The sequence below is a fragment of the Micrasema longulum genome, unplaced genomic scaffold, assembly GCF_059751315.1.
Source record: "Micrasema longulum isolate JH-2025_06_02 unplaced genomic scaffold, ASM5975131v1 h1tg000201l, whole genome shotgun sequence".
Taxonomy (NCBI): Eukaryota; Metazoa; Arthropoda; class Insecta; order Trichoptera; family Brachycentridae; genus Micrasema; species Micrasema longulum.
In genome coordinates this window covers 234,953-248,362 of record NW_028277406.1, presented here as the reverse complement: position 1 = coordinate 248,362, position 13,410 = coordinate 234,953, and the positions used below count along the sequence as shown (strand labels likewise).

At 31.1% G+C, this 13,410-nt stretch overlaps 1 protein-coding gene across 1 annotated transcript in view; it reads right to left on the bottom strand.

The window, feature by feature from the left end:
• The window catches only part of Cngl (Cyclic nucleotide-gated ion channel-like), an 88,060-nt gene that overhangs the window by 29,043 nt on the left and 45,607 nt on the right, over nt 1-13,410 (bottom strand). The window contains exons 8-9 of the mRNA XM_088243308.1: nt 9,334-9,464; nt 5,333-5,416 (exon numbers count right to left, since the gene is read on the bottom strand). Of these exons, the coding sequence (XP_088099434.1) occupies nt 5,333-5,416; nt 9,334-9,464 (215 nt within the window). The remainder of the gene's footprint in view (nt 1-5,332; nt 5,417-9,333; nt 9,465-13,410) is intronic.

Sequence of the window (13,410 nt, the reverse complement as noted above, 5' to 3'; positions counted from 1 at the left end):
GCCTAGAATCTACCCCCATCAAATTTAGTTTTTAAATACCTAGATGTACCCTCAAGTGATGAAATATTTAGAAAATCATATATTACTAGACAAGACTTTATAATATTTCTTTTACACCCAAGTGGGTTTTTAAAAAAATAAAACAAAAATTCACGCTTTTGACAACTCGGTTGATAGATCGAAGAATTTATTTAAATAAAGAGATTCAAAATAAACGCATCGTTTTCATAAGCTTGACAAAGCTTCTGGGGGATGAAACCCGATCAATGTATGTTTGAATACATATATGGTTACGTCACAAAACGTTTTCTTGGATTTGAGAAAAATAATAAATCTTCAGTTTTGTGTCTGACAGATACGGAATATTGAGACTTTGTCGTCTCGAAGCAATAAATTTTGACATTCTCTTCAACTCTAAAGAACTGTGGCAAATAGCATATATAGGTATAGCTCTGGCATGCAAATATTTCAACTAGGGTGATGCTTTCTGAAGCTGAATAACAAAGAAAAACAATTCTACAGATTTAAAAAAGAAAAAACAAATCTGCACAATAATTTTTATTTTCCCGTTATATTCCCTGAGAAAACACAGAAATTCAGTAATAAACCAATGTAATTAAAATTTACGGTTTGCTGTAGTGCATAAAAAAACCTCACAGAACAAGCTGGAAGGCCCAATTGCAGTACAAAGCATCCAGGTTTGAGAAAAATCACATTTGTTTTATGTGATCTCACCGGGTATCGAACCCGGAACCCTCTGTGCTTGAAGCAAGTGACTTAGCTACTACATCACAGAGGCCGTCGGAATTTCGAATTCGTTGTGTAAAACTTGGTTTATAATTATTTCAGTTCTATAGTATAAAGAGAACTATAGATCAAAACAAAAAAAATACAACTAATTATTTTTTATTTAATTTATTTATTTATTTTTGAAACAAACACAGTCATAGGAATAAATAGTACATAAAGAATAACAACAAATAACGAGACTAATTGTGTGTTTCATATGGAATTTTTTTAAAAAAGAACACAACGTTCAGTTCGCTAGGGGTGAAAGGATCCGGGATGAGAAAATAGGGAAGGAAGAGAAGAAGAAGAAATAATAAAACAATTAAAAAAGAAATCAAAATGTATATAAATGTACACATACTACATACATACATATACATTCACACACACATCCATATATATATATGTATGTATATATATATATATATACATACATACATACCATACATACATACACAAACATACACACATGAACATATACGCGTTCACTAATTATGGAATATTTTTTTCTCCTTTATTATTTTATGACGTATAACGCTTTTCTAGAACATTATTATTGGATTTTATTATTCTATGTGTATGCGCCCATACAATTTTTATTTTTAAATATTTCTAAAAAAAATCGTAGGTACCTCGTTTTCACTGTTTAAAATACGGTGTTTTTGTAAAAACGTCAATTTTCCAGATCAATTGGTTTGAAAACAGCAATACGGAAATATCACTAAAATTTTTTTTACAATTTTGAATTAATATCGGTCTATGAAATACTCTCGAGTAAAATATATTATTTTTGTACTTATTGGTAGAATAAAAATTTTTAATAATTTTTTATTTGAAATTCCCGCGAAAACGGTGATTTTCAAGATCAATTGATTTGAAAACAGCAATTTAGGATTTTTGTTTTTTTTACAATTTTGAATTAATAAGGGTCTATGAAATATTCTCGAGTAAAAAAATATTTTTTGTACTTATTAGTTGCATTTTTTTTTTAAAATATTTTTTTATTACAAAACGTTTTAAAAGCCTTGAAATTATTTTTGGAAGCCACTAGACCTGTTTATCCAACAGGACCTATAACAGGACTACGGATAGTAGCAAAAAGCTCCATTCGGTAATCGTAGAGAGCGAGAAAAGAACAAGACTACAGGATGCCTTCAGAAGGTCGATTAGAATATTTGCGGCAGCACGAAGCGGAATCTACAATGCTAAAAAAAAAAAAAAATTTATTCAATTTACCATGACTTGATAAAAACTTCGTAGTCAATTTCTATACAGTGCGCTTAAAATATATATGTAAAGCGTGCGCGATCCGTTCATAGAACGCATGGAACCATTAGTTCCACTACATTTTGGCAAATAATGTTTATAAAATAGCATATTTAATAAATTAATTATCAGTCATAATACCAAACATTTAAATTACTATTAACAAATTATGAAATAATAATTTGATTTATAATCGGGATAAATTGTGAAGGAATTTTACTATCGCCTTATAAAAATATGTTAAAAAGCAACGTAACCTTCCGTACATCCATTTACCAGCGCTGTCATGCGCGTACTGATCGGTGAGTACTTACTACCGGCTGGCTGCGTATCGATTTAAAGAACGATCGCGATGGAAGCATATTCGAAATTCCGTTCCAGCGCCGTACTGAACGCGCAGTCCGGGCGCAGGGGCAGACTTCAATCTCACTAGGCAACGGAAGCAGTCGAAACATTCCAATACATTATTTTCCATGTAGTTTACATACGATGCGAACGCAACGCCGCGCCACGCCACGCAGCACAGAGATGCGATTTTGGTATTTTGGCGCTGGACATAATAGTTTAATTGTTATTTTGTAGTAGAGTAGAAATACAAGGTAAAATATAGAAATCAATTCAAACATAACATTAATATAATGTTGATTTTTTATAAGAAAAAAGTTTATAATCTACCACATATGTTGATTTTTCGGGTTCAAATAATGACCAATTCTTTTTCGTTGAAAAGTCATGTTTTTTACAAGGTAATATATATTTTGGTTTCACTGCATTTTAGTAAATAAAATATATTGCCACAAAATACTTCGCATTAATTTATAGTAAAATAAATTAAAGTGAAGTTGGTTGATTTGTTATCACAATTTATGACTAGATACGTACAATTATTGTTACTATTTCTAATCATATGTATAAAGTATTTAGTTTGCCTTTAATTTCTTAAGGGCAGTGTATATTATTATGTACCAATTACTTGAATATTAATTGCTTCCCTAATCAAAAACCCCACCGCACGCCCCTGATGTATAGTATATACAATTAGTAACAAGAAAGTATTAAAAAAGGCTATAAAAAAATGAAAAGCGGAGCTAGATAGAAGTTTAATAAATTGTCTCATTTTCCCAAACCAATATTGAATCAATTTCTCCACAATTGTATCGTTTATGTTATGTTTGTGATTTTTTATTTGGCGTTATATAAAATATTATAATATGAATAATAAATGTATCCATAAATTAAATATAACCATAAATACCTTGTGTACAAAACTGTCAAAACATTTTGTTAATTATCTCAGTATATTAAGTCTTCTTTATGTATTCTCACACGTAAAAATATGTTTAAAAGTACGTTGTTAAGTGTCTTCGGTACGAGTAACCCCAGTGAGGTCACCTTAATTTTATGATCAATCATCAAATAAATAAATACGATTTTTTTTTTCATTATAGGACATGAAGACGACAGCACTCTCCTAAAAATATATTGAATAGCAATTCAAAGTCTTCAATTTCATTGAAAACAAAATCCATTTCTAGATTACATTATTTCCACTCCGCCAGATCTGCATTTTATAGTTACAACCGTTTTGTCCGAGCGGTCTTTTTTCCGATATGTATTGGAAAACGATGGAGAAATCGTGTCTCGTAACGCTTATTTTACATGTCGGACGGAGATAAAACGAATCGAAATAAAACCAAGCAGACGAACAAAGTTTTCGAACAGTCAAGTTCTCCGCGAGATGAAATCGAGGCGGTCATCGACTCGGCGAAACGAAGAAAGAGGGAAAAGCGCGAAACAGTGTAAAAAATGTCAGGGCTAGCGTGAAACGAATGAAGGCTGTCCGAAAACTTTGTCGTTGTTAGTTACATTTCGCGCGTGTTAAAAATGATCCGCCCGATTATCAAATATGTCCAAGTGTTAACTCAGGCGCGCCGGATCAACGTTGCCAAACAATCTTACTCTTATCGCGAAATGTATATTTAATGCGAAAAGTTTATTGTTAGCGACAAGTCCTCGTAAGTCAGCGAACAGCCTCCAAATTTCTGCCGCCGCCAAAGTATCCCAGAACTATATTTACATTCGTGGAAGCGGGGAAGGGAGGGGACAGATCTATTTACATATGTGTTCAGAATGTTAAACAAAAGTAAAAGAGAACAAAACGCAGAAACTGGGACAAGGACAAACTCTGGCGGAAGTCAAAACAGTAAATCAAACAGTTCTAGCGCAGAAAAAATTACGACCCAGGTATTTTCACCCCGTTACAATTTGTTTTTTCAAACGCGAGGTATTTTTCTTAAGCGCTTCCTGTTGACTTTGCCGTGAAATACATTGAAAAAAATATAATGTAAAAGAAAAAATTCTCATTTGAATATGATATTTTTTACTTTCCGTGTCGCGTAATAAAAAAAACTCGCATTGAATATGAATACCAAATAATACTATTATTTGTAAGCTATCTGAAAAAAAAACAAAATTTTTTTTTTACTATGTATGGTGTGCAGTGCGTTTTATTTTTGACTAAAATTGGTCGGTGGTCCCATGACTAGTGTGCGGCCTCGCGAATCGGAGGTCTGAGGTTCAAACCACATTACCTTAACCTGATTTTCATTTTCTAATTGTAAGTTATTTACAACTGGTTGAAAATGGCCCAAAAATTTACATATTTAGGTAAACCACAAAAATGACAATATTTCTTAAACGATAAAAAAATTTGAACAAGAAAAATAAACTAGAACAAATATTTATATGTGCATAATATTAAAACACCACAAGTTCATATTAATAACTGATAAAATCATTGAGCACGGCACAGAGCGCACAGGCTTGAGAAAAAAAGCATTTTATTTTCTGGAACCTTCTAAATAGAAGCTAGATAAATATCAAGCTCATTAGCTGTTACACACCACGACGCCGTCAGTATCGAATAAAAAAAAACATTAATTTTACCTTAACTTACAACATAAAATAAATTTATGTTCTTCAGTTTGTATTCATTCAATTTGATTATTTGATTTAAAGTTGCATTACAAAATCACTTTTCATTTTGTGAATTATTGTTTTGCAAACAAACGCAGTTTTACAGTTTCGTGAATATTACAGCTATTTAAGGGTTAAAAACAAAACATTATACACAATGTTAAAATAATCACCGATTCATTTATTGAATCCTCTTTCATTTCATCTTATTTGTTGAAAAATGATTTTGATTACTGTTTTGACTTGCATAGAGTGTATTTACTACCCATAATCAGTTAACCCATAGATTGCCACCACATACCCCTTGTTAGAGCGGAACTGCAATAGTCTCGACTTGAGGCCCCGTCGCGGCAAAGATTTGGGCCCATCCGCTGATTGAGAAGCCCTAGTGTTGGTTATTAATGTAACACCATTATTTTTGTGAAAAAATACGCATTTTTAAATAAGCATTATTCTAATTAATGAGAGGCAAAAGACAAACTTTGAAAAAATATAGAAAAATAAGGAATAAGGAAAAATAAAGTATTTTATTAATTGTAATATTTCTACCCACCGGTTTTAAAGCTATGCGAACTTCTATATCAATTTATAGTTGAACGCAGTTATGCAGAAAGCAGCCAGTCCACAATTTTGAAAAAATGAGATATTGATGTTATCAGGTAAAGTAGGGTCAATCTTATGTTCTGCTTAAAACAGCCAGGCTGCTCTCATACAAAAAATTGTAATACTAAAAATAGTGTCGATCTCAAAAGCGGCATTTTTTAATTTGTAAAAAACACCTACAGCTCTAAAAAACTTTACAGTACTTTTAAATGACTACTGAAACTGGTCAAATGTGTAATAAGATGCTTGTTTGAAAAATAAAAAAAACTAATATATTAATTGTTTATAATTTGTCAAAGTCAAAATCATTCCAACTGTTATGTTGATTTGATTATTCACACTTTTTACAAAAGTGATATTATCTCAGTTTCACTTTTCTATGGCTGGCTGCTTTCTGCATAACTACGTACAGTTAACAAATGAATTTTACTCAATTTTATTTTAAAACTGATTACTAAATATTACATCAAAAATGTGAACCGAGTAATTCAAGTATTTTTGTCATGGTATTCTTGTAAAGATGAAAAGTTTGAAATGAGATAGATATGATCATTAAAACTAGACAAGAGTGGACCAAAGGAAGTATTGTAGCTTGGAGACCGGTGAGTAGAGAAAATAAGTGGTTAAAAACAAAGTTGCTTTAAACTTATATCATTATAATGAATAACCACAAATTTAGTTCTTCAAATACACATTTTTATTTTATTTTATGTAATATTTCTGTTAGATTTTAAACAAAAAATCACTGTATTGAAATATTTTTCCTTGCTACTACTTAAAACGTAAAACATTAAAAAACTGTAAATAATGTAAATATAGTTTAATGCGAATATGTATTAACATTTCATTGTACAGCGCTCCTGAGTTGGTGTATCATATAAAAAGCGCTTTATAAATTAGTTATAATTTTTTAATATTAATTTGGTTTGTTGATTCCAAAGCATCTGATAAACGTAAAAGTAATGTTTTCTCAATAGGTTTTTTTTTTAATATGGTCTCACTGTGAAATCTTACAGCTGATAGCAGCTTGCCCACCACATACCGCACACCGCATCTAACGACATAAGTCTCCTTGGCGGTGCCCACTTTGTTGTCAAATGAAAAAAGCTACCCGAAGGGGCTCTCTGAAATCTGGTAGCCTCAGAATCTTTGTGCTGAAGGAAAACAATTCTGAAGTACATAATATGTACTTCATTGGATTGAGAAAAGAGGTAAGTGAATTCTTCACTGATTGGGAAATAAATTGATTGGACATGATCAATTCGCCGAAATTATTACAAAACGTTTTAAAAGCCTTGAAATTCTTTTTGGAAGCCACCAGATCTGTACATCTGACAGGACCTATAACAGGGCCACGGATAGTAGCGAGCTCACATCTAACAGCTGATAACTGTTTTGCATTCAGTATTGTTTGTCATCTCATTGTGAAAAGACGAATGCCCGATCAGCGCTTACAAATTGTAGAAATTTATTTCTAAAATCATTGTTCAGTCGATCTGTTTTACCGTCAACTTTTGTAGACCGTTTTAGCTCATTTCTGCCGTTATGGTTTGTCAATAAGCACAATTCTTGCATCTGGATTGACTCTAATCCAGAGGCGGTCTATCAACTATCGATGAACTCAAACATGCTCTGTTTAGTGCAAATTGTAGGCTGGAGGCATTATACGTCGTACTTCTTCAAAAATGTAAAATTTCACCATCAAGGAATTCGGTACAGAGCAACGCTTAACAATTTTGTATGCCAAAAGTACGGAAATATATAGTCCGTAAGACATTTGGTTTCAACGGGATGGTGCCATATATAATACAACAGGTGAAACCATTGACTTATTAAAAGAAGAGTTTTATACAATGTTATGGTTTTACACCTCTTAACAGTATTGTGGGGGTATTTGAAGTCGTCGGTATACGCCAACAAGCCAATAACTTTTTCAGCCTTAAAAGTCAAAATCAAACACGTCATATGTGTAAAAGTTGTAGACAATATAAGCTTTTGGATATTGTTTGGAACAATCCATGGTAGCCATATTTATGAGATAAATCAATTTTCATCATCAATATCAAATAATTGACTACAAAATAAAAATATAATAAGCTCTTTTTCATAACTCGTGTGTGTTTTTTTCTAATTTGTAATCTTCAAGCTCTTTAAAAAACATGGTTTATATGTTAATGTATTCTAGTTTTTGATGGCAACACTAAGAAATATAAATATACAGTTTTTGATACTTTTTTTACAATGAATAGTTTAACAACGCTATTTTTGTGAAAACACCACCTCAAGAGCGCTGCACAATATCCCAACACGTCTTGCAGTTATAGTAAAATTAAATGGCATATATTAGCAATATTCGATAATTGTTATCTGATAATGGTAAATCAAATTGTTAAAACCATACAAAAATACGATTTTAGTGCAGACAAAATCAAATCCAAATAATAGAATTCGGATTCTGAAAGTACACTTTTTGTCATTTTGAAAATTATTTTTGCAAAATCGCGGATTCTTTGGTGAATTGTAAAAACGCTGTTGGGTGTTTCCAGGGTTTTTAATAAAACGTTATTTTTAATTTAGCAAAAAATTTCGATGGTAACGGTGCTATCATTTTTTCCTTGCGACTCGACGCGATAAATTTTTAACAATGATTTGAAATGCGCACATTTTGATGACCTGAAAACAAGACGTTTCGCGCCCTATGGGATTAACGGCACGTATTACTTTACCGCGCCATACTTGTACGCATTTTGTTAGAAGCAGGTGCTAAACATGAGTCGTGCCACCAACTGCGAGCCGTTTCCTATGTGCTCATTTTTAAACCCCAAAATTTAGAATGGAAACTATTTTTATATACAATGATAGTTCTGTTGAAAGATGGCAAATCATGACATGTTATCTTTAATACATCAAACAAAGAGCCATTCGTAAGTTTGATTGGCTCTGTAAAATATTGATTATAATTATTAACAAACCTAATTTGTTTGTTTATTCAGCATTTTTTTCACCGTAGCGACAAAAAAAAATACTAAAAAATCAGGTTTCTCAAATATCTTTGATGGATGTTACATTAAAATTTATCTGCATTTTTGTTCATTTCTCAATTTATATCAGAAAATGTTCTTTGCGTATGGCTGCATCAACGGAATATAAAAATATTATAAATAGTTTGTGCCTATTAAACATTGGTTTTATTCAAACAAGTATGCGCATTTGTGTCATATTTTGAGTGGCACAAATAGTACACGATGGTCTCAGTTAATACAAGAACAGTAATTTGTACCATTCATTGGGTGATAAAATTAGTAAAAAAAAATTCTAGTTGTATAATTAGATTCATTTCTGTCCCATCTTTTTTTATTTAAGTAGTATATGTTGAATGTTTAAAACGATCTGTAAATAATAACCCATTTCACCAAATATGAGCTCTTTAGCTAAATAATTGGGTTCAAAAAAGGGTTTTTTTGCTCTCCTGAAGAATAAATTGTATGCCGTTTCATATAATACTCTTATATCTGCCCATCAAAGATAAATAAAAAACTTAATTTGGATACTTAGTCGTCTTTCATTGCTATTGTAAAAGTCTGCTTTAAATATTCCCGCTTTGTGAAAATACCCCGTTAACTTTGTAATTTATTTTTCTGTGGTTAAGAACGAAATACAATGGATATAAATTAGTGAAAATGATTGGGTTTAACATACTCTGCGTTGGTCTCTGGAGTAGGAAGATCTCCGATGGTGGTCAGGGTTAGGGTTGACCAGTAAAGGGAGCCCAGGTACTTCCTGGTCAAAGTGGCGTAGTCACCTGGTCTGTGAGGATATACCCAATCACCCTGGAAATAAATTAATAAAATCATAATATTTTGAATTAATTTTGAAACATTCAAGTTGGTTAGTGAAAATTTCTGGAGGAAGTTAATTGTAATTTACTAAAGAAATAAAAGACATGTAATTCCTAAATCTACAAATTGACCTTTTGGAATAACAAGGATCAACCTGAAACTGATATTTTATTATTTAATACAGTCGATTTCTGAACCAGTTTCGCAAAAAGTAATTTTTCATATTAACTATTGAAAAATATTTTCTTTTAAGTACCTAAACATATACGAAAGTAGTAACATAGCATATGGTTAGGTCGTTATTGATAATGTGTCTCAGCGCAAATTAATTCCTATACTTGTCTCCTGATTTAATTCCGTCCCTTTTGCAGATATATGAAGATTCGGAAAAACAAATTATTACTAATTTTAATCACATGTTAGTGTCCGCTTTGTCCTTAAAAGAAAAACGTGTTTGATCGCTAACTGATTTTTAGTACAAAAACGCATCGCAAAATTTAATTAAGAATAAACAAAAATAAATTTACTGTAACAAAAAAAATGAAGATTTTAATCCAGAGGAATAAGAAAAAAACTGCAAAAAAACAGTCCAATCACTCCATTTTCTTGTTATCCATTTGCGCTCTGGCATTTACAAAATTTGATATACCTGCTATTGTGAACCAACTCACACTCCGCCAGTATATAAAAATATGATAAAATAATAAGAAAAAAAATCCCACAAAGGTATATGCTGTCCGTAAGTACGAGTATACTCATTTAGTTAGTTTTACGTAACAACACGATCGTGTGAACAATATAACACACACATACATTCTAATACAATGCATACTTACATATGTTTTTTTATAAAAATGTCTGCCTCAAAACAGGTTGTACTTAGTTAGGCAGGCTTGACATGATCTTAAAAAATCTATTACTTAAGTATGTATGTAGTAGAAAAAGAAATTGTAATTTTTGTTAATAAACCATTATTATTATATATAGATACAAACACACATATAGTTCATTCATTATTTCATACACGCACATGCACCCTCTTCCTCATTCATTCACACATATACACATTCATGAATACAAACGTCACACACACACAATTACGTAAATTCTTTTCTTATATATTATGTATTATGAGATTTACAGTGGATTTTTTCAAGTGACTCTAGTTATTGTTTATATACTTCTACTTGTTTTTTCAGTAATAGCTGTTTGAATTCCAAATAAAATAAAAATAGAATAAATAAAAAATACGCCATAGAAATATTTTAGCGTAAAAAACTAAAACAAAACGTATTTTACTAGAAATTTAGCTGAAGAAATCAAGCACATCCTTCTTCATGTGCCAATTCTTTTAATCGTTTTTTAAGGATGTGATAAATACGAGTAACTAGATGCAGTAACACTGCCTTATTCTTTAAGTAGATAATTTTAGTGTGTGCAAAGAAAAAAGGACTATTGAAAATGGAACTATGTATTTTACTCGGCAGTTCAAATAAGGTTTAATTGTTAGTTGGAATCTTGAAAAAGATGGAAATTTCAAATAACTTCACTTTTTTTCGACATTTAACTTCACAAACATCAACAGATGAAAGTATTGAAGGAATATAAATTTTCAAATATGGGCAGAATAGTGAGTGTTACACAGCGTGTAAAGTGGCCACTGAAACCAGCCATTGATAGGTCATAAGCCCTGAGATGCCTAGACTTCGATATTACCTTCTCTTAAATGTTTTTCATCTCTGTTGTAATATGTTAATATAAACAGCTCCCCAGGGAGTTGAATCCAGTCCTTGTCTACAAAAAATTGGACAAACTCAAAATTTTGTTGATAAATCCACGTGGTCCATGAAGAAGTATAGAAATTGAAAAAATTACAATTTTAGGCGTTGCCAAGTATGTGGGTGAAATAATTCAATTAGATAAATCGCGCCAGCATAAATAAAGGTTTCAGCTCTTTAACTTCACAAACATCAACAGATGAAAGAATTGAAGGAGTATAGATATTCAAATATGGGCAAAACGGTGAATGTTACACAGTGTGTAATGTGCCACTTGAACCAGCCATTGACAGGTCATAAGCCCTGTAGATGCCTAGACTTCTCTACAACCTTCTCTTAAATGTACTTCTTCTCAGTTGTAATATGTTAATTTAAAGAGGTATTCCCCATTTTTAAATCCACTGTAATAAATTTACTAATCATGTTTTAATGTTCCATTTGTTATACGTTTTAACATACAGTCATTAGGTTTACCACAATAGAATAATCGAGAACTTTCATCACAACAATATAATAAAATATGTATGTATTCAAACTCAGTAAATTTTTATTTTAACCCCGGAAAACTTTGTTAAAAAGTTATTCAGACAAAATTTATCAATTGTTAATATTTAAAACATTAACTTTGTTGTCAAACATTTTAATAAATGTTATTGAATATATATAAATAGTTAAAAGTAAATAATTCGAAAATATTTCACATTAGGAAAGCTTCAAAAAATTATGTTCTTTTGATCAATAATCAAACAAACTTCCAATATAGTCCTTTATACGATGTTCCACTGTAATGGTTACCCTATTGAACCTATTAAGCTTACCCCCTCCCTCCATCCCCTCAACTTTTTTCAATAATTCTCAAACAAAATAAAACTTCAATAATTTAATCAGTGCATATTTTTCCTAATCGGTGCATGTGCTTATTAAATTACATGTCGTGTTGGTTTTGTATTCTTGTGCAACACAATTATGGTAAAGGTGTATAGTGGGTTTTGTATGTTGGTTTAATTGGTATCCTGACGATGAGACGGGTGCGTCTCGAAACCGGTAGACATTCAACTACTGTTTAATAACTATCCTAACTAATTTTGTATTAATATGTTGAATAAAAAAAAAAGAAAATCTTTTGTAAACAAATAATTTAAAAAAAAAAAAAACATTCATTCAGATAAAAATTGAACGTTTTTATTCAGAAAGCGGCGAGTCCACAATTGAAAAAAAAGAAATATTGGTGTTATCGGGTCCAGTAAGTTCAAATTTATGTTCTGCTAAAAACAGCAAGACCGCTTTCATACAAAAAAAAACGGAAACAATTACCTTCTAAAAATAGTGTCGATCACAAAAACGGCATTTCTCAATTTGCAGAAAACACCCACGGCACTCGAAAAATCTTAAGGTACATTCAAAATCATCAAAACTGGTCAAATACAAAATTAAAATCTTATTTGTAAAAAATAAATAAATTATATATTCATTGTATATCATTTGTCAAATTCAAAAAAATTCCAACTCTTGTGTAGATTTGATTATTCACTCTTTTCACAAAGGTGCTATTATCTCAGCTTTACTTTTCAATGGCTGGCTGCTTTCTACATAACTACCTTTAATTGATCTTGCAATGTGCAAATCTCAAAAGAGGCCACAAAACCTTTCAAACGGATCCGGGTCAGTGAGTGGACATTTTAATTTCCAGATACGAAACTGTAAAATAAATAAACACAGGCCACAACAATTACTCTTTGACATTTCAAGTTGACAGTTAACAGTATCACAGGCGTGAGATACGCGCGCAGTTATGAGTTAAAATATTTGTTGAAAATTAGAACGTGTTCACTGATTTTTCAAAAATTTAACCACAGATTTCACCCGATTTGTAGATGACATGACACAACATACATTCTATGGTCTTGTAAATCTTAAAATCTTCAAGATCTTATACTATTTTCTGACCTGTCTTATACGAGCTTAATGCTATAAAAAACATTCGATTTATCATAAATCAAACTATTTTCTTTCTCATAAAATAATACATTTTTGAATTATGGTTGAGGGAGATTTATTAAAAACGTAATATTTTTTTAGGATTGAAAATAACTTAAATATACCGGTTTATTTCCAAAACCAAACAAGAAAATAAAATCTTCCCTCTCAAAGTATTTCTC